The sequence below is a fragment of the Carcharodon carcharias genome, chromosome 14, assembly GCF_017639515.1.
Source record: "Carcharodon carcharias isolate sCarCar2 chromosome 14, sCarCar2.pri, whole genome shotgun sequence".
In the NCBI taxonomy this organism is placed as follows: domain Eukaryota; kingdom Metazoa; phylum Chordata; class Chondrichthyes; order Lamniformes; family Lamnidae; genus Carcharodon; species Carcharodon carcharias.
In genome coordinates this window covers 97,970,213-97,997,638 of record NC_054480.1, presented here as the reverse complement: position 1 = coordinate 97,997,638, position 27,426 = coordinate 97,970,213, and the positions used below count along the sequence as shown (strand labels likewise).

The 27,426-nt window shown below is 44.2% G+C and overlaps 1 protein-coding gene across 1 annotated transcript in view; it reads right to left on the bottom strand.

Moving 5' to 3' along the window:
• Window positions 1–1,742: 1,742 nt before the first annotated feature.
• Window positions 1,743–27,426, bottom strand: part of LOC121287558 (tripartite motif-containing protein 60-like) — a 34,383-nt gene continuing 8,699 nt past the window's right edge. The window contains exons 3-6 of the mRNA XM_041205489.1: window positions 18,432–18,662; window positions 17,976–17,998; window positions 16,338–16,465; window positions 1,743–3,550 (exon numbers count right to left, since the gene is read on the bottom strand). Coding sequence (XP_041061423.1) covers window positions 3,000–3,550; window positions 16,338–16,465; window positions 17,976–17,998; window positions 18,432–18,662 — 933 coding nt within the window. The 3' untranslated portion in view covers window positions 1,743–2,999. The remainder of the gene's footprint in view (window positions 3,551–16,337; window positions 16,466–17,975; window positions 17,999–18,431; window positions 18,663–27,426) is intronic.

The following is a 27,426-nucleotide window of genomic DNA, read 5'->3' as shown; positions in this document are numbered from 1 at the left end:
ACCGGAATCAAGATTGTGTGAACAATGATGGTTTCTGAAGATTCCCACATTAAACAAAGTCATGTACAAGCTTCTACTAGGGTCCATTTTACCAGGGTCCAGTGGCGGTGGCGGATTGGTAACAGGGACAAGATGTGAACCTGTGAGTCCCTAGTCAAGAATCTGCACACAAGTGACAGATGCATGAAGGCCACTGGACATCTCTGTGAGGACAGAATTGTCTTTGGGCAGCAACCTCCGTGACTGAGCAGTCCTCTTCAGAATACCCTCTGCTCACCCCAAATGGGGAGGGGCCTAGAAAAGGTGCCCTAAAAATAAGCCATCCCACTTTCTCCTGGATGGGGAACCATGCCCTGTGGAATCACCATTTTCATGGTCAAAAAAAGAAAACTTTAAAGTTAGAACCTTCATGGATAATCTCAAGAGTGACTGTCCGGAAAGAACAACAACCATTTCACATGGGTTATCAGGATTCCAAATTGACACCCTTAGTGAGATCCGCCTTCTGGGGAGGGGCAGCTGAAGGAACAAGTGGGGGATACACCTCCTACTGGAAAGGAAAGATTGGCAGTGAAACTCCTATCCACAGAGTTGATTTTGCCATCTGGAATAAGATCTTGGATGTGGTGCTGGAACTCTATAATTGGCAAATGAAGCAATGGAGACATGAAGAAAAGTTTTTTCATGCAGCGAGCGGTTGGGATCTGCAATGCCCTGCTTGACAGTATGACGGAGGCAGGTTCAATCAAGGCATTCAAGAAGAAATTGGATTATCATCTGAAAAGAAAGAATGTGCAGGCCTAGGCACATGGTAAATGTGTGGCACTAGGTAAATTGCCCCTTCAGAGGTCCAGCACAGACACAATGGGCTGAATGGTTTCTTTACTGTAACTATTCTGTGATTCAGTTCTCCATGACTATCTGCCTGGAGAGTCAAAATCTCCATGGTACCGGTTCTTGGCCATTTGAAGTTAGCTCCATCTTTGCCAGTGGATCCTATGCTGAAGATATGACCTCTATGTCTATTTGACTAGAGCTAAAGAACAAAAAAAGTGCAATTACTTTGCTTTGTGTAGTCTAAGGGCCACCAACTAGTGGAAAGAATGTATGGGAACACATTCACAAGGAAGGCACAGAGAGGTGCAAGAATGATAGAGTAGTTATAATGGGGGACTTTAATTATTTGACTATTGACTAGGATTGTAGTAGTGTAAAGGGCAGAGAGTGATAAGAGTTCCTAGAGTGTGTTCACAAAATGTTCTACAGCAGTATGTTTCCAGTCCAATGAGAAAGGAGGCACTGCTAGACCTGGTGGTTCCTAGGAATGAGGTGGGCCAAGAGGATCAAGTGTCAGTAGGAGAACATTTAGGGGACAGTAACCATTGCATCATAAGGTTTAGGCTGACTATGGAAAAGGGCAAAGAGCAGTCCAGAATAAGAATAATTAACTGGGAGAAAGCCAGCTTCAATGGGGTGTTATGACCAGGTAACAGGGGTGAACTGACTCCTCTGTTGATATTGCAAATTTAATATATATTTAACTGTGTATACCTTGGTGCAAGAAATAAGCCAGTGATGTTTCTTCAGTTAACATGTAAAGAGTTATTTTTATTGCTAGAACTCACTCAGGTAAAAATGCAGAAATTATTACCAAAAGGTTTAAAATGTACAAATATGTCCAGTTACCCATTAATGCAAAAATCAACACAGACACAACCCCACCCCCCTCAACCCCCAAGCACACAAAAAAGAAAATAAAACTCTGCAGAGTATCAGATATTAAAAACTTGGCCAGGTAACAAGTAGTCAGAAAAAAAATTATTCATGGAGTGTCTAGATGTTTGTTCACAACTGAAATGTCCTGGTCCACAGTAGCTGCTAGTTCACGGGGTTTCTAATTGGAGACAGTGGTGTTTATTCAGAATTCTCCTTTAAGAACTCTTGTCTTACAGCAATGAGGTCTTCTGGTGGGTTTTTCAAATCACAAACAGCTTAGCTTTGATGAATGATGTTCTGGGCGCCGCACTTTAGGAAGGATGTGAAGGCATTGGAGAGAGTGGAGAAAAGATTTACAAGAATGGTTCCAGGGATGAAAATTAGTTATCTTATTATCTACCATCAGTTATGAAGATAGATTGGAGAAGTTGGGATTGTTTTCCTAGGAGAAGGGGAGGGTGAGAGGAGATTTGATAAGAGTAATTCAAAATTGCGAGGGCCTGGGCAATGTAGATAGGGAGAAACTATTCCCACTCATGAAAGGATTGAGAAGATAGGGCATAGCTTTAAAGTAATTGACAAAAGATGCAAAAGTAATATGAGGGAAATCTTTTCCACACAGCGAGTGGTTGGGATCTGGAATACAATGCCTGAGAGTATGGTGAAGGCAGGTTCAGTTGAGGCTTTCAAAGGGGATTAGACTGTTATCTAAAAAGAAAAAATGTGCAAGGTTACGGGGAGAATGCAGGAGAGTGACACTAGGTGAAATGCTCATTTGGAGAGCCAGTGCAGACATGAGGGGCTGAATGGCCTCCTTCAGTGCTGTAACAATTCTGTGATACTAGATCCCCTAAGAAAGAGAAATAGGGGATTGAATACCACCTCAGATAAGTCAGTGTACAGTTTTACAATAGGGATTTTTAGTTATAAATGTGGATGAAGCAATTTATTATGGATAAAGGTTGAGAGAAATGTAACATCAGGAAGTAAGATTGTATAGACAAGAAGTATACACAAACATAAGATTTTTAACGTACAAAAGACGTAAAAATAGAATGTAGTTTAAATATCAAAATTATGAAAAATAAACTGATCAATTTTGCAGAAACCACCAGTGATCTTTGTCTAGAAGCATTTCTTCATAATTTTGCCTTTAAATGTCTAAAATCTGCAGCCAATAGAAAATGAGACCATTAACATTTTACTTGGTCACATCATTAGAACTAAGAGATCAAACTCCTGAGTACTTTCTTCAAACAGATCAAAAATTAATAATTCAAGACTTATGAAAATGTGAAACTCAAGTCACATATGGTGATGCAATCATCACATTCATTAACTGTCAGAGCTGGGTAGAGGGCTTCAATGAATGTTTGCTGTTGGAAGGAATATAACAGGGTTAGTTTCCTGTCAGACACACTGTAAAATGAAATTATTCCAGCCTCAAAATCCACGTAGACTCCCACTCTGGATGGGTTTTCAGCAGTTATTTTCATTTTGTTCCCATTGTGCAGTGCAGTATATGAGCCTAACACTGAGCACAAGCTCCATGATTTATCATTCATTCCCAGGGAACATTTAGCACCTGGGCCCTTCCGGCTCAGGCTCTTGTAACAGACTCCCACCCTCCAACACCCTCCTGGAACTTCAACCTCCCAATAAGCGAGGCCGCAGTTCATTCCTTCAGCACACATGACCTGTGGGAAACAGTCGAATCGTCCTGGATTATCGGGATACTTTCGTTTCTGCCTAGTTAGCGTCACATTCCTCTTACTGAGAGACACAACCAATTGAGGATGGGCTGTGTTTGGATCCAGAATCGGTGTCTGTCCATCTGTGAATAAAAGCAGAAATCTGAGTAAATTCTTACCCTTCATTCTTGGGAGCTGATCTGAAGACCTGACACTAGAAAAGCAGAGACAATACGAAAAAATACGGTAAAAATCAAAGGAAACCTTTTATGGTTACCAGGAAATTAAGAGCAAGAGAATACTAAGGAAAGGGTAGGACCTATCAGGGATGTACATAGTAACTTGTGCTCTGATGCTGAATGTGTAGGCAGGGTTCTCAATGAGTACTTTGCCTTTATCTTCATTAAGGAGAGGGATGAAGCAGATATTCTAGTTAGAGGAGGAGGGTAAAATGTTAGATGCAATAAGCATAATGAGAGAGGAAGTCCTGGAGGGACTGACATTCTTGAAGATGGATAAATCACCAGGGCTGGATGGGCCATATCCCAAGCTGTTAAAGAAAGCCAGGGAGGAAATAGCAAATGCTCTGACGATCATTTTCCAATCCTCATTAGATACAGGAGAGGTCCCAGAGGATTGGAGGTCTGCAAATGTTGTGCTATTATTTAAAAATGGTGGAGGGATAGTTCTGAAAATTATAGCCTGTCAGTCTGACTTCAGTGGTGGGCAAATTGCTGGAATCGATTCTGAGAGACAGGATAAACTGTCACTTAGAAAGACATGGGTTGGTCAGGGATAGTCAGCATGGTTTTGTTAGGGGAAGATTGTGTCTTACTAACTTAATAGAACTTTTTTGAGGAAGTAACAAGGAGGATTGATGAGGGTAGTGCAGTGGATGTGGTCTACATGGATTTTAGTCAGACTTTTGACAAAGTCCAACATGGCAGACTGGTCAGAAAAGTGAGATCCCATGGGATACAGGGGAATGTGGCGAGTTGGATCCAAAATTGGCTCAGCGACAGGAAACAAAGGGTAATAGTCGATGGATATTTTTGCGAATGAAAAGCAGTTTCCAGTGGCATTCCACAGGGCTCAGTGTTGGATCCCTTGTTGTTTGTTGTATATATTAATGATTTGGACTTAAATGTGGGAGGCATGTTTGGGAAATTTGCAGATGACGCAAAAGTTGGTCGTGTAGTTGATAGTGAAGAGGATAGTTGTCCCCAGAATGTTATCAATGGTTTGGTTGAATGGGTGGAAAAGTGACAAATGGAATTCAATCTGGAGAAGTGTGAGGTAATGCATTTGGGGAAGGCAAACAAAGCAAGGGAATACTCAATAAATGGGTGTATTTTGGTGGGGGTTGAGGAAGTGAGAGACCTTGGAGTGCATGTCCACAGCTCCCTGAAGATGGCAGGATGGGTAGATAAGGTGGTCAAGAAAGCATATGGACTGCTTTCCTCTGTTGGACGAGGTACAGAATACAAAAGTGGGGATGTAATGATGGAACTGTATAAACTGCTGGTTAGGCCACAGCTGGAATTTTGTGTACAGTTCTGGTTGCCACATTATAGGAAGGACATAATTGCTCTGGAGAGAGTACATAGGAGATTTACAAGAATGTTGCCAGGGCTTGAAAATTATAGCTAAGAGGAAAGATGAATAGGCTGGGGTTGTTTTCCTTGCAACAGAGGAGGCTGAGGGGAAACAAAATTATGAGGGGCCTGGATAGGGTAAACAGGAAAGACCTGTTTCTCCCAGCTGAGGGGTCAATTACCATGGGGCATAGATTTAAAATGATTGGTAGAAGCATTAGAGGGGACATGAGGAAAAACTTTGTGGGCATCTGGAATTCACTGCTTAAATCGGTGGTCAAGGCTGAAACACTCAACTCATTTAAAAGGTACCTGGATCTGCACCTGAAGTACAGTAACCTGCAAGGCTACAGGCCAGGTGCTGGAAAGTGGGATTGAAATGAGCGGCTAGCTTCTTTTTTATTCCTTTTTTGGCCAGCGCACAAATGAGGGGTTAAAAGACCTCTTTCTGTGCTATAACATTTTTATGATTCTATGGTTCAAAAGCATTGGGGCTGGAGAGGGTGTGAGGGGGCTAGGAGTGTGGAGAGTCACACTTTATGAAGCTTTTGGCTGATTTCCCACCCACCTCATTATCAGGTAAAGGGTATGGGTCAGGGAGCCCCTAAGTTTGGCACCACTGACAGACCTCATTGGAAATCTCACCAGTTGGCATATCTTTCTGAGTTGCTTCTAGTAGACTAAGGGAATTGATCCTGGCAAGAGGGGTGGTGGGCGTGGAATTCATCAATACCTTCAACTAGAGGAGTTGAAGAGATCCGTGCATCTCTGTCTTTAGCCCTTTTGACTCTTCAAAGGGTCCTGTTCCAGGAGAGGCTGGACTGGCATGGATTGGACTGCCTGGCATTGATGAGTCATTGTATCCTCTGGCTGCCTCGCTATGCAAATGACCTCATCTCCAGAATTTGGTTTTGGGCCACTCCCCTAGTGTATGTGCAATAAACCATGAAGGAGCCAACCAGAGAGCAGGCTATACTAGAGCTGGTATTGTGCAATGAGATGGGAGTAATTAATGACCTCATTCTGAAGATGGCCCTGGTAGCAGCACCATAATATGATTGAATTTTACATTCAGTTTGAGGGAGAGAGGAGTGAGTCTGAGAATAAGGCTGGAACTTTCCGAGCCCGCTGGTGGAGGGTGTGATAGGTGGCGTGCGCTGAAAATATGATGCAAACTGTTTCACGACGGTGTGAAGGCAGGTCGTGATTGTCCGTGGGCTGTGTTTCCCGCCATCGGTGGGTGGGGATCTAATTGTAAATAAAAGGCCATCCCGCCAGGCTCTAGGAACCCCACCATATCGTCTGTCCACATCGGCGGGAAAGCATGTTGACGTTTCTCAACAGCAGGCAGGCAATGTGCACTTGGTGGCCTTCACTTTGGGGGAACTGAGGTGAGTGAGCAGCAGCGTTCTCCACAGCTCACCAGTTGTTTACGGGCCTCAGGGGCACCGAGGTGGGGAGGGAGACTGATGCCTGGCTCCGGAGGCAACTGCTGAGGGGTGATGGTGTTTGGGGGCAAGTGCTTGCCAGCCTCAGAGGCGACTGTTGTCAGTGGTGGGGGGGTCAAGTGCTCCCCTGGTGCTGTATTCCGCACACAGGCAATTGGGATTGGGGTCAGGGCAAGCAAGGGGAGTCGCCATGCATTAGGGACACTTGTACAAACTGAACATGCCTCTGCAGCTGAGACAGGTCAGTCGCAGCCTCAGTGATATGGGGTCAAGCTCCTAGCTGCCCGCCAATGCAAGCAATACGGAGACACCAAGGGGCCACTAAGCAATCCATACTTTACCCGACCCCGCAGCTGCCACCCCACGCCACCCCCACACGACTCCCCACCCCCCCCCCCCCCCCCCCCCCCCCCCCCACCCACCCACCCCCACCCCTGCCCCTGCACAGACGTTGACTCCGCCACCACTTTTTTGGACTGCGGAGCAGTTGGACTGCATACGTTGTACAATCTCCTCATCATCACTGGCCATGTAGCAGTCACTGCTGGAGGCACTCGCAGCCTCTTGCAATCTCAGCATCCAGGTTTGGACCAGTGTCCCCCATGTCACAGTCTGACAGGGCAGCTATGCAGCACATTCATCTCTGGCCATCTGAGGGGTGAGCAGCACTCTCTGGGAAGCATTAAGAGGTGGTCACACAGGGCCAGGAAAGGTGCTAAGTACACCCATGATAACCACGTCTCTCTGTCTTTCATGCTGCAGGAGGACCACGTCAGGATTATGGATCCTGGTGATCTAGTTGTATGCCTGATGGCTTACAGAGAGCGTAGAAGATGGAAGAGAGGGCGACTAAGGCTCCTGGCCTCACAAAGGCAGGAACAGCAACCTCATGAAGAAAGGGCAACAGGGTTTCCCGCACACCCTGCCCTGGAATGACAGTGAGCCGTGGCTGGTCAGCACCTAGCGACACCCAGGGCCTATAGACACCGCCTGCCATTCCTGCAGATGACTGAGAACCAGTGTTGCCAATGACTGCGCATGTCCAGGGACCTGGTGGCTCACATCTGCCATTTACTGCAGGACTTGGAACCAAGGGGACATGGAGGGCATCTACTACCCGTGGCTGTGAAAGTGACCAGGGTGCTCAATTTCTATGCCAGTGACTCCTTTCAGGGCTCCACAGGTGACCCCTGTGGGATTTCACATTCCGCCACCTACAAATGCATCCATGAGATCACGGATGCCATCTTCTCCATGGCACACAACTTTGTGCATTTCGCCCGGGACCGGGACAGCCAGGATGCAAGGGCCATTGGATTCACTCTGATCTCGGTGTTCCCACAGGTGCAGGGTACAATTGACTGCACCCATGTGGCGCTCAGGTCTCCATCACTGCACATGGTGGACTACATCAACCACAAGGGCTTCCACTTACTAAACATGTAGCTAGTATGCATTCTGCAGGTATGTGCATGGTTTCCAGGGATTGTGCACGACTCCTACATCCTCAATCAGTCACAGGCCCCTGACATCTTCCAGGGTCCACAGAGGCTGTAGGTTTGGCTCCTTGGGGACAAGGGAGGCCGTGGCTGGTGACACCCGTGCAGCGGCCTCAGACTGCAGCAGAGTGACGCTATAATGAGGCTCATGCTGCAACTTGCAACTTGGTGGAGTAGGCCATGGGGATGCTGGAGATGTGGTTCTGGTGCCTGGACCGGTCTGGTGGAGCCCTGCAATAGTCCACAGAGAGGGTGTCACGCATCATCGTCGCCTGCTGCACCCTTTACAACCTGGCGCTGCAACAGGGAGACAAGTTGGCTGAGGAGGAGATGGAAGAGCTGGAGGTCTCCTTGGATGAGGAGGACGCTGATAGGGATGAGGGTGAGGGGTTCTCCATGGTGATGATGAAGGAGATGAAGCTCTCGCACTGGGTAGATGAGGCAGGCATGCTCCGGAGGCCCTCATAGCTGCCAGATTTGTGGAGGATGATGACGACATGCAGTGAGGTGTCCCCATAGATCCTCACATCACAGTTGTGAACATTTGACTCCAGTATGGCTTATCGCAGTGCCAATACTGTCTGCGAGAATGCTCCTGTCATGGAGATGCCATGGAGGCCCTAATAGCCGCTCGATCGCAGGAGGATGATATCAACATGCAGTGAGGACACTCCATATATTTTCACATAGCCCCTGAGAATGTCTGACTCCTGCCTGGCTGAGGGCAGCTCACTTGCGCTCCATGATCAGGCTGTGAAGCTGGAGCTGTGGAGTCAAAGGAAGAGGGGATTTGGATGGGCTGGACACTCCCAGAGTCACCTGGGTGGATGGCCCCAGAGTGTGCACTGCTGACTCTGTGAACGGAAGGGGAAGCTGGAGTGAGATTGAACTGCCCAGCACCCCTCTCACGTACACTGCTGGAGGCCAACTATGGCATCAGCAATGCAGGAGTGCAGGAGTGATGTCCTGGACCAAGATCTCCATGGTGGCTGCCATCCTGCCAGTTGACCTTGGTGTGATGCAATGCCAGCACCATCATCTCAGCCTGAAGGCAGACGGACTCCTCCACCATGCCTTGCAATCTGAGGAGTGCAGCGGACATCCTTTCCTGATGTTCCCGAGCTTGCCTTTGCAGCTCCAGCAACTGTGACATGACTGAGTCCAGAGGCTGGTCATCTGACTCAGACTCAAAATTGTTCTAGCCTCCAGCAGTCCTCTGAGTGCTGGGACCTAGGAAGTCCCTGCCTCTGCCCGCTGTGGATCAGTGAGTGCGATGTGCTCAACAGATTGTAATCCCGAGGCTACTCTAAAGCTAGTTCCCACTGAGAAGTGAGTCTCTGTGCTGGTGGAGGGTGTGGGTGAGCACTGTGACGGGACTTCATGGAGGGTACCTTCAGATTCCTCTGCAAAGCTTGCTATGGGCCTTGATTGGAGGCCCTGGGTCATGGACTCTGCTGGCTGTTTCCCGGATGTGCCTGCGAAAGCAAGGGGAGATAATTAGTACATGGCAGTGGCCTGTGAAACAGGACACATCACTCACAGCATGGTTTTTTGATGGATGTTGCACTGCTGGATTCTAACTTGTTAGAGCAGTGCCAACCTCACCGTCAGCACAGGACCAGTCCCTGTCATCACCGGCCAGCTGGATGGCTCTGTTTTCAAATTCTGTAAGAACTTTGATCTCCAGCATCCCTCCACCCATCTGCGACCTTTCTCTCCTGTTGTGAGCCAGTTTGTCCTGCATGGATTGAGATGGGGAGAGTGTAACAGGATGCCTGCCGGGTCAGATGATAAGTATGCCTGGCCTGTGTGGGTGATGAGTGGTCCCATGGACAGGATGAGGACAATGACGGTGTGTGTGAAAGAGTGATTGGTGATGTCTCTTGCACTGGCAGTGAGTGAGGGCCCTGTGGATGTGTGATGGGTTTGAGAGTGTGTGAGTTGAGAGTGATGTAAAGAGTGACTTACCTGGGGGAACAGAGGAGATCATTCATCCTTTTGTGGCACTGGGTGGCTGTCCTCCTCTGAAGGGCGTTTGTGCTGCCACTGCCTCCCAAGCTGGGCTGATGACTTTGCTGCCCATCCTGCGGCCAGAGTGGGGGTAGAGCACATCACGGGGGGCCTCCACGGCATCCAGTAGTCGCTCGAGGGACCCATTGTTGAAGTGGGGGGCAGCAGTCCTTTTGCCTTTGCCGGCCATGTCTCCCAGGCAACGGTGGTGAGCTGGTGGCAATGAGCGCTTTGCTGGTGGCTGCCTTTTAAAGATGGCGGCCAGCGTGGTGCAACAGCGGGGTGATGGCAAGCGGGCGCATGAGAGCCCGCCCGCCATGGTAACAGCTTGTTTCCCAGGAGTGAATAAGTAATGAGGCAGGCTCCGGAGGATATGGCGTGAAAACCCACCATTTTCATCAGCGGGTAGGACTCCATTTTACCCGCCCGCTACCGCACGTAGTGCAAACCTGGGAAAATTGCACCCTAAGTTTTTAAACTTAAATAAGGGCAATTATAATGGCATGAAAGCTGAGCTGGCTAAAGTGAATTGGCAAATTAGCTTAAGGGATAGGTCAACAGAGATGCAGTGGCTAACATTTAAGGGGATATTTCAGAATGCATAGAATAGACATATTCCAACGAGTAAGAAAAAGTCCAAGGGATGGACACACCATGGTTAACTAGAAAGGTTAAAGATAGTATCAGACTTAAAGAAAAAGCATGTAATTATGCAAAGATAAGTGGAAGGCCAGAAGATTGGACAGAATATAGGGAGCAGCAAAGAATGACTAAAAGACTAATAAGGAGGGAAAAATTAGAGTTTGAGAGAAAGCTAGCCAGAAATATAAAAACAGGTAGTAAGAGTTTTTATAAATATTTTAAAAAGGAAAAAGAGTTAACAAAGTGAGTGTTGGTAATATTGAATACAAAAGTAGGGAGGTTATGCTTCAGTTGTGCAGGGCACTAGTGAGACCATATTTGGTGTACTGTGTACAGTATTGGTCACCTTATTTAAGGAAGGATGTAAATGCATTGGAAGCAGTTCAGAGAAAGTTTACCAGACTAATACCTGGAATGGGTGGATTGTCTTATGAGGAAAGGTTGGAAAGACTAGGCTTGTATCTGCTGGAATTTAGAATAGTAAGAATGAAGCATATAAGATCCTGAGGGGTCTTGACAGGGTGGATGTGGAGAGGATGTTTCCTCTTGTGGAAGAATCTAGAACTAGGGTCACTGTTTAAAAATAAGGGCTCACCCATTTAAAACAGAGTTGAGGTGAATATTTTTCACTCAGAGGGTCGTGAGTCTTTGAAACTCTCTGCCTTAAAAATATTCAAAGGCTCTGCTTCCACCACCTTTTCAAGAAGAGATGGATAGATCTTTGGTAAGCAAGGGGGTAATAGGTTATCAGGGGTAAGTGGGATGTAGATTTCAGGTTACTATCGAATCAGACACGATCTTCTTAAATGGCTGAGCAGGCTCGAAGCCTATTCCTGCTCCTTGTTCATATGTTCGTTTGACAGGTACATGTTTAGATTCCTGTGTTTAAACAAATGATGTGGGTATCAGGGGTATCTAAGTGACCTGAGGCTAGCTGCTGTGTTGATGTTAAAATCAAAGGTTGCATTGCATCTACACAGGAGTGGTGAAAGAATGAAATTTAGGTTGCTTTCCCTTCATCATTGCTGGATTCAAACCCTGCAATTTCCACAAAGTCTGTAGCAGCTCATCAAAAAAATACTGAGTTGCCAGTCTCTCAGGGCAACAAAGGATAGGCAATAAAGAAAGAAGAAATAATTTGCATTTTTAAAGCGTCTTTCATTAGCTTAGGATGTCCCAAAGTGCTTTACAGCCAAGGAATCGCTTTTGCCCGAGGATACCCAGGTGCCCTTTCTAATCCCACCTTCCTGCACCCGGCCCATAGCCCTGCAGCTTACAACACTTAAGGTGCAGATCCAGGTACTTTTTAAAAGAGTTTAAAGTTTCTGCCTCTACCACCAACTTGTGCAACGAATTCCAGACACCCACTAACCCCTGTGTAAAAAAGTTCTTCCTCATGTCCCCCCTACACATTTACCCATTTATCTTGAACCTATGTCCCCTGGTTCTAGAATTCTCCATCAAGGGAAACAATTTTATCCTGTCCACTCTATCTTTTCCCCTCATAATTTTGTATACCTCAATCAAGTCACCTCTCAGCCTTCTTTGTTCTCAGGAAAATAACCCCAACCTATCCAATCTCTCCTCGTAGCTATACTTTTCTAACCCTGGCAACATTCTTGTAAACCTCCTCTGCAATCTCTCCAGAGCTATTACGTCCTTCCTGTAATGTGGTGACCAGAACTGCACACAATACTCCAGTTGTGACCTCACCAATGTTTTATACAATTCCAACATTATATCCTTACTTTTATATTCTATACCTCTGCCAATGAAGGAGAGCATTCCATATGCCTTCTTTACAACCTTGTCTACTTGAACTGCTGCCTTCAGGGACCTGTGTACTTGTACGCCAAGATCTCTCACTTCATATACCCCTCTTAATATATTCCCATTTATTGTGTAATCCCTGTAACTGTCTGACCTCCCTAAATGGATGACCTCACACTTCTCTATGTTAAAATCCATCTGCCACTTTACCACCCACTCCACCAACCCATCTATATCGTTTTGGAGATTATGGCTATCCTCTACACTATCCACTACTCGGCCAATCTTTGTGTCATCTGCAAATTCCCCAATCGTGTCCCCCACATGCACATCCAAATCATTAATATATAACACAAACATCAAAGGTCCCAACACCGAGCCCTGTGGAACACCACTTGAGACAATTTTCCATTCGCAAGGGCATCCATTGACCATTACCCTTTGTTTCCTGTTACAAAGCCAACCTTTTATCCAGTTTGCCACATTACCTTGGGCTTTTACTTTCCTGACCAATCTGCCATGTGGGTCACTGCTGTTTCTATGCCCCATTATGTCCAGTCATGTGTCCCTCACTTCAGACCATGGAGAGGGCACAAGGGATTCACTTAAATGATTCTAAGAATGAGAGACTATATGGAAAGACTGAGCTCTTATCCTTAAAATAAAGAAGGTTTAAGAGGAGATTTGATAAAGATATTTGAAATTATGAGGTTTTGAGATGGCAAATAGGGGTAAATTGTTTCCACTCTCTGGTGAGTTGCCAATGAAGGCTGTGAATTTAAGATTATGTCCAAAAGAACAAAGAAGAATTTGTTCAATGCAGAAGACAATTAGGGCATGGAAAGTCCTATCAGAAGCAACAACAACGACTTATATTTGTAGAGTGCCTACGACGTAATAAAAAATCCTAAAGTGGTTCACATTATAAAAAATTTGACGCCAAGCCACATAAGGAGATATTTATTAGGTCATATGACCAACAGTTTGGTCAAAGAGTTAGGTTTTAAAGAGGAGGGGAAGAAGTAAAAAGGGTTAGAGAGGAAATTCCAGAGCTTAGGGCTCAGGCAATTGAAGACAATGGTGGAATGATTAACATCAGGGATGCTCAAAAGGCGCAGAATTAACGAAGCACGGATATCTTGGAGGGTTGTGGGGCTCAAGGAAATTACAGAGATATGGAAGGATGAGGCCAAGGAGGAAATTGAAAACAAGGAAGAGAATTTTAAAATCAAGATGTTGTCAATATAGGTCAGTGAGCACAGGGATGATAGGGAAAGGGACCTGGTGGGAATTAAGGCATGGGCAGCAGAGTTTTGAATTACCTCAAGTATACAGAGGGTAGAATGTGGAAGTGTGTTGGAATAGTCGAATCTAGGTATGACAAAAGGGATGGATGAGCGTTTCAGTATAAGATGAGCCGAGATGGAGCAAAGTTGGGTAATGTTTCAGAGGTAGAAATAGGCAGTCTTAGCAATGGCCCAGATATAAGGGCAGAATCTCATTTTAGGATCAACTATGACACCAAGGTTATGAACAAACTGGATGAGTCTCTGCTTGTTGCTAGGGAAAGGGATGGAATTGGTAGCTAGTGAAAGGATTATAGAACAAGGGCTGAAGACGATGGCTTCAGACTTCCCAATATTTAATCAAAGGAAATTTATGCTGATCCAGTACACAATGTCAGATAAGCAGTGTGATAATTTAGCAACAGTGATGGTGAGGGAGAGCTGGGTGTCATCAGCATATATGTGGAATTTAATGCTGTGCTTTCAGATGATGTTGTCTAGGGGTAGCATGTTGACGAGATATAGGAGGATGCCAAGGGCAGATCCTTGGGGAACACCAAAAGTGCCCTTCTAGTTACTTGCCATTTGGTTTCACCATCTTGCTCTCATGCTCACATTTCTGTCCCCAGTGAAGCCCAACGCAAGTTGGAGGAATAGCACCTCATCTTTCGATTAGATACTTTACAGCCTCCTGGACTCAACACTGAGTTCAACAACTTCAGACCATAAACTCTGCCCTCCATTTTGATTTGTGTTTTTGCCAAGTGTCAACCTGAATCTTGTTTTCATGTTTTGCTTTCACATAGAGCTGTCCTTTATTCTGCCAATAACACTTACTCTGGACCAATGTTTTGTTTCTTTACTACTACCATTACCACTCCTTTCCCTTTTGTTCCATGACATCTTTGTTATTTGATCTCTTCTGTCTTCTAACCTATCCGGACCTTCCTTTTTCTCCACCTGCCCCAGCCCACTTTTTCAACAGCATAAAACCCATCACATTTCTACCCCTCTTCAGTTCTGAAGAAGAGTAATATTGGACTTAAAGCATTAACTCTGTTTCTGTCTCCACAGATGTCACCAGGCTGGCTGAATTTCTCCAGCACTTTCTGTTTTTATACCAGAGGTGACAGTGCAGGAGCAGGAAGAGAAACTATTGTAAGTGATACTCTGGATACAATTAGATAGATAAGAATGGAACCAGATGCATGCAGTCCCAATGAGCTGGAATGGCAGTAGAGAGGCATTGGAGGAAGATGATAGGTCAACAGTGTCAAAGGTTGCATTCAGGTAGAGAAAGAAGAGGAGGGATAATTTACCTTTGTCACAGTGACATAGGATGTCATTTGTCACTCTGGTGGAGCTGTTTCTGTACTGTGGTGGTGTTAGAAACCTGATTGGAGGGATTCAAACATGGAGCCCAGCAAAAGATGGGCACGAATTTGGGAGATGGCAACACATTCAAGGACTTTGGATAAGAAAGGAAGTTTGGAAATGGGATGGAGTTTTGCAAGAGATGGTGGTATAGTGGTAGTGCCACTAGACCAACATTCCAGAGACCCTTGGGGACCTGGTTTCGAATCCCTCCATGGCAGATAGTGAAATTTGAATTCAATAAAAATTTGGAATTAAAAGTCTGATGATCACCATGAAACCATTGCTGATTGTTGTAAAAACCCACCTGGTTTGCTAATGCCCTTTAGGGAAGGAAACCTGCTGTCTTTACCTGGTCTGGCCTACATGTGACTCCAGACCCACAGAAATGTGGTTGACTCTTAAATGCCTCTGAAAAATGGCAATTAGGGATAGGCAAAAAATGTTGGCCTAGCTAATGGTGCCCACATCCCATGAATAAATAAAAAAGGGATCAGTGAAGCAAGCTACAATAACACTTAAACAAGTATATTTAAAAGGGGGAAAGATAGAAGGATGGCATAGTAAGTGGATAGAGAGATGGCTTAGACACAATGGGTCAAGAGGCTTCATTCTTTACCTAGAATTGCATACAATTACATAGAATTTACAGACCATTTGGCCCAGTTGTTCTATGCTGGTCTTTATGCTCCACATGAGCCTCCTATCACTACTCCATTTAACCCTATAGTATATCCTTCTATTCCTTTCTCTCTCATGTACTTATTCAATTCCCCTTAAAAACATCTAATACTTTTCACCTTAGCTACTCTGTGTGATAACATGTTCCAATTCTCACCATTCCCTGGATAAAGAAGTTTCTCCTGAGTTTCCAATTGCATTTATTAGTGAATACCTTATAATTATGTCCTCCTAATTTTGGATTCCCCAGTAAGGGGAAACATTTTCTTTATCCAATAAAACACCTTTATAATTTTAAAGACCATAACAAGGTTACCCCTCAGCCTTCTCTTTTCTGGAGAAGTGAGCACCAGTTTTTGTTTTCCTGATTTATTGCTGGCTTAGAACTGAACACGGGTATGTACATGTGATGTAAAACTCTTTGATACCATGCTCAAAACAGACACCAGTCATCTGCTTGATATTTGCTTGGCCTGCAGATTAACTGCTTTCTCCAGTGGAAGCCTTTGTAACTGACTTTAATGGAAATTACAATTAGCTAGCTCCCATTTGCCCAACGTAGGCAGCTGCTTATGCTAAGCCTGGATAGTGTAAATAATGGGGACTCTATTGATTCACTACTTACACAGTAAGACCAAGATATCTCTGTTCCTCTCCACCTGTTCCTGCGACCAATGCGCCAACTGCTGCAGTTTAGTTGCATCCAAGCACGGAGATGGAAGCGATACGAACGGTTTTGATAAGCTTCTCAATCTGATAATTCACACAAACACCTTTAAAAAAGTTTATGAGCTTCTGAGGAATGCAACAGAGATTAGTCCTATACTGGCAGAAGGTAAAATTGTTTCATTTTGACATTTGCCCTTTACTTTGGAATGTATGTTTCTTTTCAATATTCTGGAATACTTTCCATACATTTATTTTTAAATAAAGGAGAAAGACTTGCATTTTCATAGCCCATCTTAATACTTCAGGACATCACAAAGCTTTTTACAGCCAATTAAATACTTTTGAAATATAGTTGATATATAGCTATATATATGAAATTTAGCAGCTGAAGTTCACAGCAGCCCTGTGACAATGACCAGATCATCTGTTTTAGTGATGTTGGTGTAAGGGTAATATTGTCCGGGTTCTAGGCAGAAATCCCCTGCTCTCCTTCAAATTAATGCCATGAGACCTTTTATGTTCACCCCATAGGGTTGACAGGGCCCTGGTTTAACTTATCATCTGAAGGACAATACTTCCAATAGGGCAGGACTCACTCAATACTGCACTGAGATCCTAAGATGTCCTGAGGACATGGAGGTGTTATTTCAAAAAAAAATATCTAAATCAGCACAGTCCAGACATAGAACCTCTGATATTCCTAAATTATTTACTACAATTCAATTCCCTGCCCTTTTCCCATATTTCTTTATATTCTTCCTCTTCAAATACACATCCAATTACCATTTAAGTGATGTGAGAAGATCTTCCTGAGTAGCCCCTGCGGTAGAACATTCCATGTTGTAATAACTCTCTGTAGAAAATAAATCTTCCAACACCTCCCTTCATTCTCCTTGTGATAACCCACGGTTGATGCTACCTTATTACCGATTCACTGACAACCTTTCACTTTTTTTTCTGGGAAAACCCTCTGTTATCTTGAACACAGCTATTTGATCCTCTCTTTCACATTTTTGTTATGGTGAGAGTGTTCCCAGTGTTTAAGCCTTGTGTATTATCTATAGTCTCTCATTCCTGATACCATTTTAAACACCCACTTTCTTCATGGCTCCAGTTTCTTTCTGTTAATAGAGTAATACAGAACCATACCCGATACTCCCAGCTATGGGCCTAACCAATACCTCGCGCAAATTCAACATCACTGTATAATTTATTAAACCAGCTGTGCTGGATATAAACGCAAATGTCAGAAGTAAAGGAACAATGCACCACTTCATGTAGCCAACCCCTCCTTTCTCCGATTTCAATCAGTCTCTGCAATGGTCAAAATCTCCCTTGGACATTCTTACATCAAATTCTGGGTTTCTCTCTTCATTCTCTCATCAATTTCTTACCCGGTTCCTACCTCAGTAATGCTGGATCATATCCCTTTGTCCCAATATGTAGGGTTTATACACAACAGCCAAGTCTGATAAAGTACAGAAACAGAGCTGACCAGTGGCACTATCTGGTCAGAGCAGGTGCAGCTGACCGCGGGCTAGTGGACATGACTTTCCAAAATATTCAAATAAAAAAGAAGCAATCTGCTACTTACCTGCCAGCTTCAGAATTAAACATCTAGAATAAGATACAAATGGGGAGGAGTATTAATATATAACATGTGTGTTAGCAGCTGCACAAAGTGCAAGTGTTCAAGAGCATAATAGCTTCTGTAGACCTTTGCATATTTATTAAGACTAAATTGAAATGCAAGACTCACAGTACAGGCTGAAAACTGTAAGGGATAATTCAGGGGATACTGTTTAATGCTCTCTAAGCTTGGGTTTTAAAAGTTCGTAACACAAAGCTAAACAATCCCAACATCATAATCCTAAAATCCTGGAAAAGATAGAAGAAAGTATAACTCAAAGAGGGACTATTCTGTTTACATCACAAACATAGGCTGGTGCTCAAATTAGATAAAGGAACAACTTCTAATTGGCTGATGTCATTCTTCAGGTAAACAATCCTAGTTCATTTATTTCTCGGTTACAGAAGCAGAAATTGTTACCTGTATGAAGAAGATTTCCTTTTTCTTGGAGACGTTATTCAGATTGGTCAAGTATTTCTTGAAATCGCTCATTTTGCCATTGAGATCTTGGATCTGGGCATCAATCTCTGCAATTACATGCTTCTCTTCTCTGTCCAGATAGTCAAAAATTTCTCTTTCTTCACTTTCAATTCTCTTCTTTAGTGCATCACTCTTCTCCTTTATTTTAATTTTCTTTTGTTTTATTTCATCCTTTTGGAAGGAGAAGTTCATCAAATTGTAAATAATACCGACATGGCAGATTCCATTACAATCTCATTCTGTTCCTCATGTGCCAGTTGTGGCTCAGTGTTTGCACTCTGACCCCTGAAGGACTTAATTATTTCCTAAAATATAGAGGGTGAAGGGATGATTTGATTGAGGGTTTTAGGATTTTGAAAGGAATCAATAGGGCAGATAGAGAGGAACATTTTCCTCTGGTAGGGAGTCTAGAACAAGGGGTCATTAGAACAGAGAAAGCCATTCAGTCTCAAAAGCAGGTTCTGCCTTTCAGTAAGGTCATGGCAAATCTGTACCTTAACTCCATTTATCTGTCTTGGGTCCAGATTCCTGAATACCCTTCCCTGGCAAAAATCTACTATTCTCAGGTTTAAAATGACTTATTGAGCCAGAATCTATTGCTTTTAGTGGGAAAGAATTCTACACTTTTAGCACCCTTCCTTTCAATAGGTTTTTCCAACATTCTCTCCTGTATGGCATGGCTTTGATTTTAAGGTTATGTGCTCCTGTCTTAGACTCTCCAACCAGCAGAAAAAGTTTTTCTTTATCTATACCTGATCAATTCCTTTCAAACTCCCAAAAACCTCAGTCAAATCACCCCTGGTAATCCTGGTATTACAAGCCTAGTTTATGTAATTTCTCCTAATAACACGCCTTGGGGCCCTGTTAACATTCCAGTCAATCTGTGCTGGACTCCTTTCATGGTCAATATATCCTAAGGAGCTGTTCCCAGACGCTTACATTGTATACCAGTCCTGACCTAACTTGAATTTTTAAAAATCATTCATGGGATGTGGTGTCACTGGCTAATTGCCCTTGAGAAGGTATTGGTGAGCTGCCTTCTTGAATCACTGCAGTCCATGTGATGTAGGTACATCCACAGTGCTGTGAGGAAGGGAGTTCCAGATTTTGACCCAGTGACAATGAAGGAACAGCGATATATTTCCAAGCCAGGATGGTGAGTGGCTTGGAGGGGAACTTCCAGGTGGTGGTATTCCTATCTATCTACTACCCTTGTGCTTCTAGGTGGCAGTGGTCATGGGTTTGGAAAGTGCTGTCAAAGGTGCCTTGGTGAATTCTTGCTGTGCACCTTGTAGATGGTACACACTGCAATCGCTGTGCATTGGTAGTGGAGGGAGTGAATGTTTGTGGATGTGGTGCCAATCAAGCGGGAAGCTTTGTCCTGGACGGTGTCCAGCTTCCTCAGTGTTGTTGAAGCTGCATTCATCCAGGCAAGTGGAGAGTATTCCATCACACTCCTGACTTGTGCCTTGTAGATGGTGGACAGGATTTGGGGACTCAGGAGGTGAGTTATTCACTGCAGAATTCCCAGTCTCTGACCTGCTCTTGTAGCCACAGTATTTATATGGCTAGTCCAGTTCAGTTTCTGGTCAATAGTAACGTCAAGGAAGTTGATAGTGGGGCATTCAGCGATGGTAATGCCATTGAAAGTCAAAGGATGATGGTTAATTCTCTCTTATTGGAGATGGTTATTGCCTGGCACTTGTGTGGCACGAATGTTACTTGCCACTTGTCAGCCCAAGCATGGATATTAGCCAGGTCTTGCTGCATTTAGACATGGACTGCTTCAGTATCTGAGGAGTTGCGAATGATGCTGAACATGGTGCAATCATCAACAAACATCCCCACTTCTGACCTAATGATGGGAGGAAGCTCATTGATGAAACAGCTGAATATGGTTGGGCCGAGGACACTACCCTGAGGAACTCCTGCAATGATGTCCTGAAGCTGAGATGATTGATCTCCGACAACCACAATCATCTTCCTTTGTGCGAGGTATGACTCCAACCAGTGGAGAGTTTTCCCCAGATTCCCATTGACTCCAATTTTGCTAGGGCTCCTTGATGCCACACTTGGTCAAATGCTGCCTTGATGTCAAGGGCAGTCACTCTCATCCCGTCTCTGGAGTTCAGCTCTTTTGTCCATGTTTGAACCAAGGCTGTAATGAGGTCAGAAGGTGAGTGACACTGGTGGAACCCAAACTGGGCATCAGTGAGTAGGTTATTGGTAAGCAAGTGCCACTTGATAGCACTGTTGATGATCCTGTCCATCACATTACTGATAATTGAGAGTAGACTGATGGAGCAATAATTAGCTGGGTTGGATTTGTCCTGCTTTTTGTGGACAGAACATACTTGGGTAATTTTCCACATTGCCGGGTAGATGCCAATGTTGTAGCTATACTGGAACAGCTTGGCTAGGGGTGCGGCCCTATAGCTGTAGCAATACCACCTCCCCTTATATTCTGGACCTTCAATTATAAAGGCTAAAATTAGCCTTTGTGATTATATTTTGTACCTGACTACTTCATTTTAGTGATCTCTAAATCTCTTTGGGCCTCCACTGTTTCCAGCTTTGCACTACTTAAAAAGTACTCAGTTCTGTCATTTTTTGGTCCAAAACGGTTGACCTCACACTTACCTTATGATAGCAAGGCCATTTGAGACCTCAGGGGGTGTTTGTCACTGCCCTTTTGTGAGTTGCCTCAGGCCCAGGCAAAAATCCTATGTTCAGGTTATGAGCCATGGCCAACAGCGGACCAGCAAGCTTTTGGCAGTGATTGTGGAACAGCTAGGACATTTCCTCTAGTCATATTGTTCATTGAAATTGAAACTGGGAGGCTCTTACGAGCAACTGAAGAGGAAAGGGCAGGATGCAAGGCATGGAGAAATGAGCAGAGGGACCTGCCATGGACAGATCAGCACTAAACGAATAAAAGATTGTTTTAAATGAATTAACTTAATCATGGGGTTGGTCATGAGCAGGGGGACCTGCCATGGACAGATCATTACTACACACACTTACCTGTGTTGAAATCTGTTTGCTACAGTTTTACACACTCATTTAATCTATCAATGTCTCTTTGTAATTTACTTGTGTTTTCAGCAAACTTGGACATATGGCCCTCTTTGGTGTTACCTAAGTCATTGATAAAATTGGTGAATAGTTAAGGCCCCAGCACAAATCCTTGTGGGACATCATTATTCACTTCCTTCTAATTGCTATGGTTTCAGCCCCTCGATCTCCTATGGCAGGAGTGGTTTAGACAGTGACCTTTCCCCATGAGCCTTTGTGGCAGTTGCCCCAAGCTTAAGTGCGTCCCTTAGCACAAAATCCTGGGCCTTGCAATATGTCAGTCTGCATCATGCGATCATCGACAAAGCTTTGCTTTGGAAGACCAACAAATTTCAGGCAGATGAAAGAGCATCTTTCATCAAGTTGATGATGCTCCAGCAGCAGTTGATATTTGTCTTGGTGTGCATTCCTGAGAACAGCCTGTAGAACAGAGTCCTGTGTTACAGGGGTGAACCTTGACAAAAACTACTGCATCTCTTTCCAGGCAGTCATTGCAAAAACACATTCCAGAAGGACAACGGTCTCTTTACCTCTGCAGCCACCTTGAGGGCAACATGAAGAGGGGGCGAAACTCTGGGCATGCAGGAAGGATCTGACGGGGCCCTTCTCACCACCAGTCAAGCTACTTGTTTGAAAATTCTGGTGATGAGGCATTCTGCCAAATGACTTTGACAGTTTATTCAGGGAACCATCCAACAGGATCCACCATCTCCTTTTCCAACAGGACCTCGAGGATGTTACATGTGAACTACTGCCTTGCTTGAATTTAAGCAAGCTTGGGGAATCATTGTTCCCTGGTGCATTCTACATGGCAATACCTGAACCAATTGTGGAAACATAGAAAATAGGAGAAGGATGAATTCATTCAGCCCTTCGAGCCTGCTCTGCCATTCAATATGATCATGACTGATCCTCTATCTCAATGCCGTACTCTCGCTCTTTCCCCATACCTCTTGATGCCTTTAGAGTCCAGAAATCTATCTATTTCCTTCTTAAATATATTCAGTGATTTGGCCTCCACAGCTTTCTGTGGTAGAGAATTTCACAGGTTCACCACCCTCTGAGTGAAGAAGTTTCTCCTCATCTCAGTCCTAAATGGTATAACCCATATACTCAGATTGTGACTCCTTGTTCTAGACCCCCCCCCCCAGCCAGAGGAAATATCATCCCTGCATCCAGTCTGTCCAGCCCCATCAGAATTTTATATGTTTCAATGAGATCCCAGCTCACTCTTCTAAACTCCAGTGAATACAGGCCTAGTCAACCCAATCTCTTCTCATACAACAATTCTACCATCCCAGGAATCAGTCTGGTGAACCTTCGCTGCACTCCCTCTTTGGCAAGTGTATTCTTTCTTAGGTAAGGAGACCAAAACTGCACACAATACTCCAAGTGTGGTCTCACCAAGGCCCTATATAGCTGCAGTAAGACATCCTTGCTCCTATACTCAAGTCCTCTCACAATGAAGGCCAACATACCATTTGCCTTCTTAACTGCTTGCTGCACCTGTATGTTTGCTTTCAGTGACTGGTATACAAGGGCACCCAGATCCCTTTGTGCATCAATGTTTCCCAATCTATCGTTATTTAAATAATACTCTGCCATCCTGTTTTTCCTAACAAAGTGGATAACTTCACACTTATCCACTTTATACAGCATCTGCCATGTATTTTCCCACCCACTCAACCTGTCTAAATCACCTTGAAGGCTCTTAACATTCTCCTCACCACTCACATTCCCACCCAGTTGTGTGTCATCAGCAAACTTGGAAATATTACATTTGGTTCTCTCATCCAAATCATTGATATATATTGTGAATAACTGGGGCCCAAGCACTGATCCCTGTGGTACCCCACTGGTCAGAGTTCACTTGCCAACCAATCAGCACCCTTTACTCATGTGGTATAAATTGTTGTTCCTTTTGAAATTTGGTATTCTTGCCTCTGTCCTGTTGAGCACAAAACAAAAATCTTCATCAGCATGTCTCTTTTTTCAGCAATACTGAAATCCAAGTAAACTAGATCTACTGGTTCTCCTTTATCTACTGTACTAGTTACGTCCTCAAAAAACTCTTAGTAAATTTGTCAAATAGGATTTCCCTTTTGTAAAGCCATACTTGTTCTAACCATACTATGCTTTTCTAAATGTATTGTTAAAACTTCCTTAATAATAGATTCTAGCACTTTCTCAATGACTGATGTCAGGCTAACTGGTCTGTAGTTTCCTGTTTCTCACTCTCTCCTTTCTTCAATAGCAGTGTTACATTTGCCAGCTTCCAGTCTGCTGGGACTGTTCCAGAATCTAGGGAATTTTAGAAAATCATAGCCAGTGCATCCACTATCTCTGCAGCTATCTCTTTCAAAACCCTAGGATGTAGATCATCAGATCCCGGGGATTTGTCAGATTTTAGTTGCTTCAGTTTCTCCATACTTTTTCTCTGCTGATATGAATTACCTTCTGTGCTCATTCTTACAGGCCGTAGGTTATCGTTTATTTCTGGTGTGTAACTTGTGTCTTCTACTGTGAGGTCAGTCAGAAAATATTTGTCCAATGCTTCTGCCATTTCCTCAATCCCCATGATAATTTCTCCTGTCTCTGCTTCTAAGGGACCAATATTTACTTTAAGTACTCCCCTCCTTTTTATTTACTTGTAAAAGCTCTTAGAATCTGTTTTTATATTTCTAGTTAGTTCACTCTCATATTCTATTTCTCCCTTTTTATCAACTTTTTGATGGCCCTTTGCTTGTTTCTAAAATGTTCCCAATCCTCAGACTTACTTCTATTCTTTGCAACTTTATAAGCCTCTTCTTTTAACCTAATAGTATTCTTAACCTCCTGAGTGAGTCACAGATGGATCTTTCTCACTGAGTTTTTATTTTTCAATGGAATGTATTTTTGTTGAACATTCTGTATTTTTTTTTATTGTTTTCCACTCTTTATTTACCGCTGTACCTTTTAGGCTATTTATCCAATCAACCTTAGCCAGCTCTCCCCTCATACCTATTAATTAGCTTTTTTTTAATTTAAAATTGTTCTTTGTGATTGGAGTATGTCATTTTCAAAATTAATGTAGAATTCAATTCACCATTTCCCAGGCGATCTTTTACTATGACATTACTAATCAGCCCTGCCTCAGTGCACAATACTTGATCTAAAATAGTTTTATCCCTAGTTAGATCCACAGGAAACTGTCACAAAAGCATTCTAAAAACTCATCTTCCAAACCACCTTGCTTGCATTTGGGTTGAGGTGGGAGGTGAGCCATGACCATTTGACCCCACTTAAATGTGGTAGGACTACAGTGGTTTTTAACAAAGGTCATGGCTATTTCTAGAGAATAATTTTAATGCAAGGTTTGCCGTTACTGCCCCATTTATCCCAACAATACCAAAAATTAGCAGCAAATTCAAGGATAATTCAGTCCTTTTTGTTTCTGATTTGATAAAAATTCATTTTTAAGTTGCGACATTGTTGGTATGACTGACATTCATTGTACCTATGTGATCTGACAAGGTAGTGATGGGTTTGATACACTTATGCATTTCTACGCTTCTTAAACAAGCCAGTTAAGAGTGTAACACGTTGGTGTGGCACTGGAGTTACATATAGGCCAACCTGGGTAATCACAGCAGGTTTTCTTCCCTAAAGGATACAAGTGAATCAGATTTTACAACAATCTGACAGTTTTATGGCCACTTTTATTGATATCAGCATTTATTTCCAGATTTCATTTAAAACTGAATGCAAGTTCTCAAACCACCATGGTGGAATTCAAACTCATGTTCTCAGGATTACTAGCTCAGCAACATAACCACTGCACCCAGAACATGCCAGCCATAGCTCAGTCGTGGCACTGTTACCTCTGAGCCAGGTTGATTGCTGGTTCAAGTCCCCGTATCTAGGCTGGAATTCCAGAATAGTGAGTCTATTAGGTCTTGTGGTGCAGTGGGTAGTGACCCTGCCTCTGAGCCAGAAGCCCTGGGTTTGAGTCACACCACAGAACTTGATAGCCAAGGAAAGTGGATTAGTAAAGTGGCCAAACAGGTTGATTATCAACCTGCAAATCATTCCAACACACACCAATAGCAGGTGGTAAAAGTGGGAGAGACTCCTGGTCAGTCATGAGATGGAAAGAAAGTTGGAGCCTCTACCATCACTATCCACAGCTCCAGACTGCAACATGCATGTAAAAGTGCATATTACCACAGCAACTCCCCGGGTGAACTGTAACAGATGCACTGAGGGTGTGCTGCGCTATTGGAGGTGCTGTCTTTGCATGGCATGTTAAACCAAAGCCCTGTCTACCCTAACTGATGAATGCAAAATATCCCTTCACATTATTCCAAAGAAGAGCAAGTGAATTCTTCCCAGTGACCTGGACAATATTCATCTCTCAACCTATATCACTAAAAAACAGGTTATTAGGTCATTATCTCATTCCTGTTTGTGGGAACTTGCTGGCCATAATGCTTATGAGCGCTCAAGCACTGGAGGTGGCCAGGCCCAGTTGGTGATATTGAGCCATTTTGAGCAGGAGGCCCTGGAGCTTGAAAGGCACCATGTGCCCAGGTCCACAGGTGTCCGTGAGGCTGGGGTAGAGCGGCCAGGTCCACAGTCCCATCTGCTCTGTCTTCCCACCATCCAAAGCACTGATGATTGTTGGAATCGTTAATGTAGCAACACTGCTCATTAACAGACTGATAGAGTCAGACATGTGGGTCATAGAGACAAAGGTTCCTCAGCCCTTCGAAGATGCGTGTCTCTAGCACCTTCCAAAGTTGCCTTATCCCATTTCTGACCGCTATCCCCATGGTGTTGTATGCCATGGCATCGTTACTGCACATCCAAATACTTATTACATCTTAGGAGGGTTTCTGCCCCCAACACCCTTTCAGCCAGTGCATCCCATATTACTCTGTCCAAAGGTTCCTCATCACCTCACCTGTCAACCTCATGCTCCTTACCTTAAATCAATGCCACCAGGTTAGTCATCCCTCCGCCAAGGGGAAAAGTTGCTTTCTGTCCACCCGATCTATGCCCCTCATAATGTTATGAAGCTCAATAATGTCGCCTCTCAATCTCCTGTGCTCCACGGCTAATTTTACCAGCATATGCTATGTGTCCGCATAACTCCAACTCTCCAGGCTAGCATGCATCCTGGTCAGCGACCTCTGCACTCTCTCCACTCCAATCGCATCCCTCCCAAGAAGCGCTGATCACAACTGCACGCAGAAGTGCAGCTGTGGCCTCGACAGCGTTTTCTGCACTTACAACATGACCTCCCCATTCCTACATTCTATTCCTCACCTAATAAAGGCAAGTATGGCTTTTACCTTCTTAAACGCCTTATGTTCCTGTCCCGCTACCTTAACGGGCCTGTCATCATGCCCAGCAAGGTCTCTCTAATCGTCCTTACTTTCCACGGTCCTACCATTCCCTGTGTATTCCAGTACCTTGTTTCTCCTATCCAAGTGCATCACCTCACACTTATCCACATAACATTCCATTTGGCATTCCTTAAGCCACCTGACCAGCCCATCTGTATCTGCCGTTAATGTTTGGGCCTCCTCCTGATTATTTGCCACCCCACCAATGTTCGTCTCTTTAGGTTTTGGAAGGTTGAGCGCATTATGAGCCTGGGGGAAAAGGGATGAAGTGTGTTACTGTGTGCACGCTAACTGATCCACTGTCCTTGTTAATTTCAGCATCATCAGAGCATGGCTGCCAGGAGGAATTGCAGATGCCCCTTCTCACACCTGAGGGCCCTGAACTGTCACCTGTGTCGCACCATTTCAGCGAGGCAGGCACCAGTGCAGAGACTAGCACAGCGGTGGGAATTGTAACATCGGCTAGTGTCCTG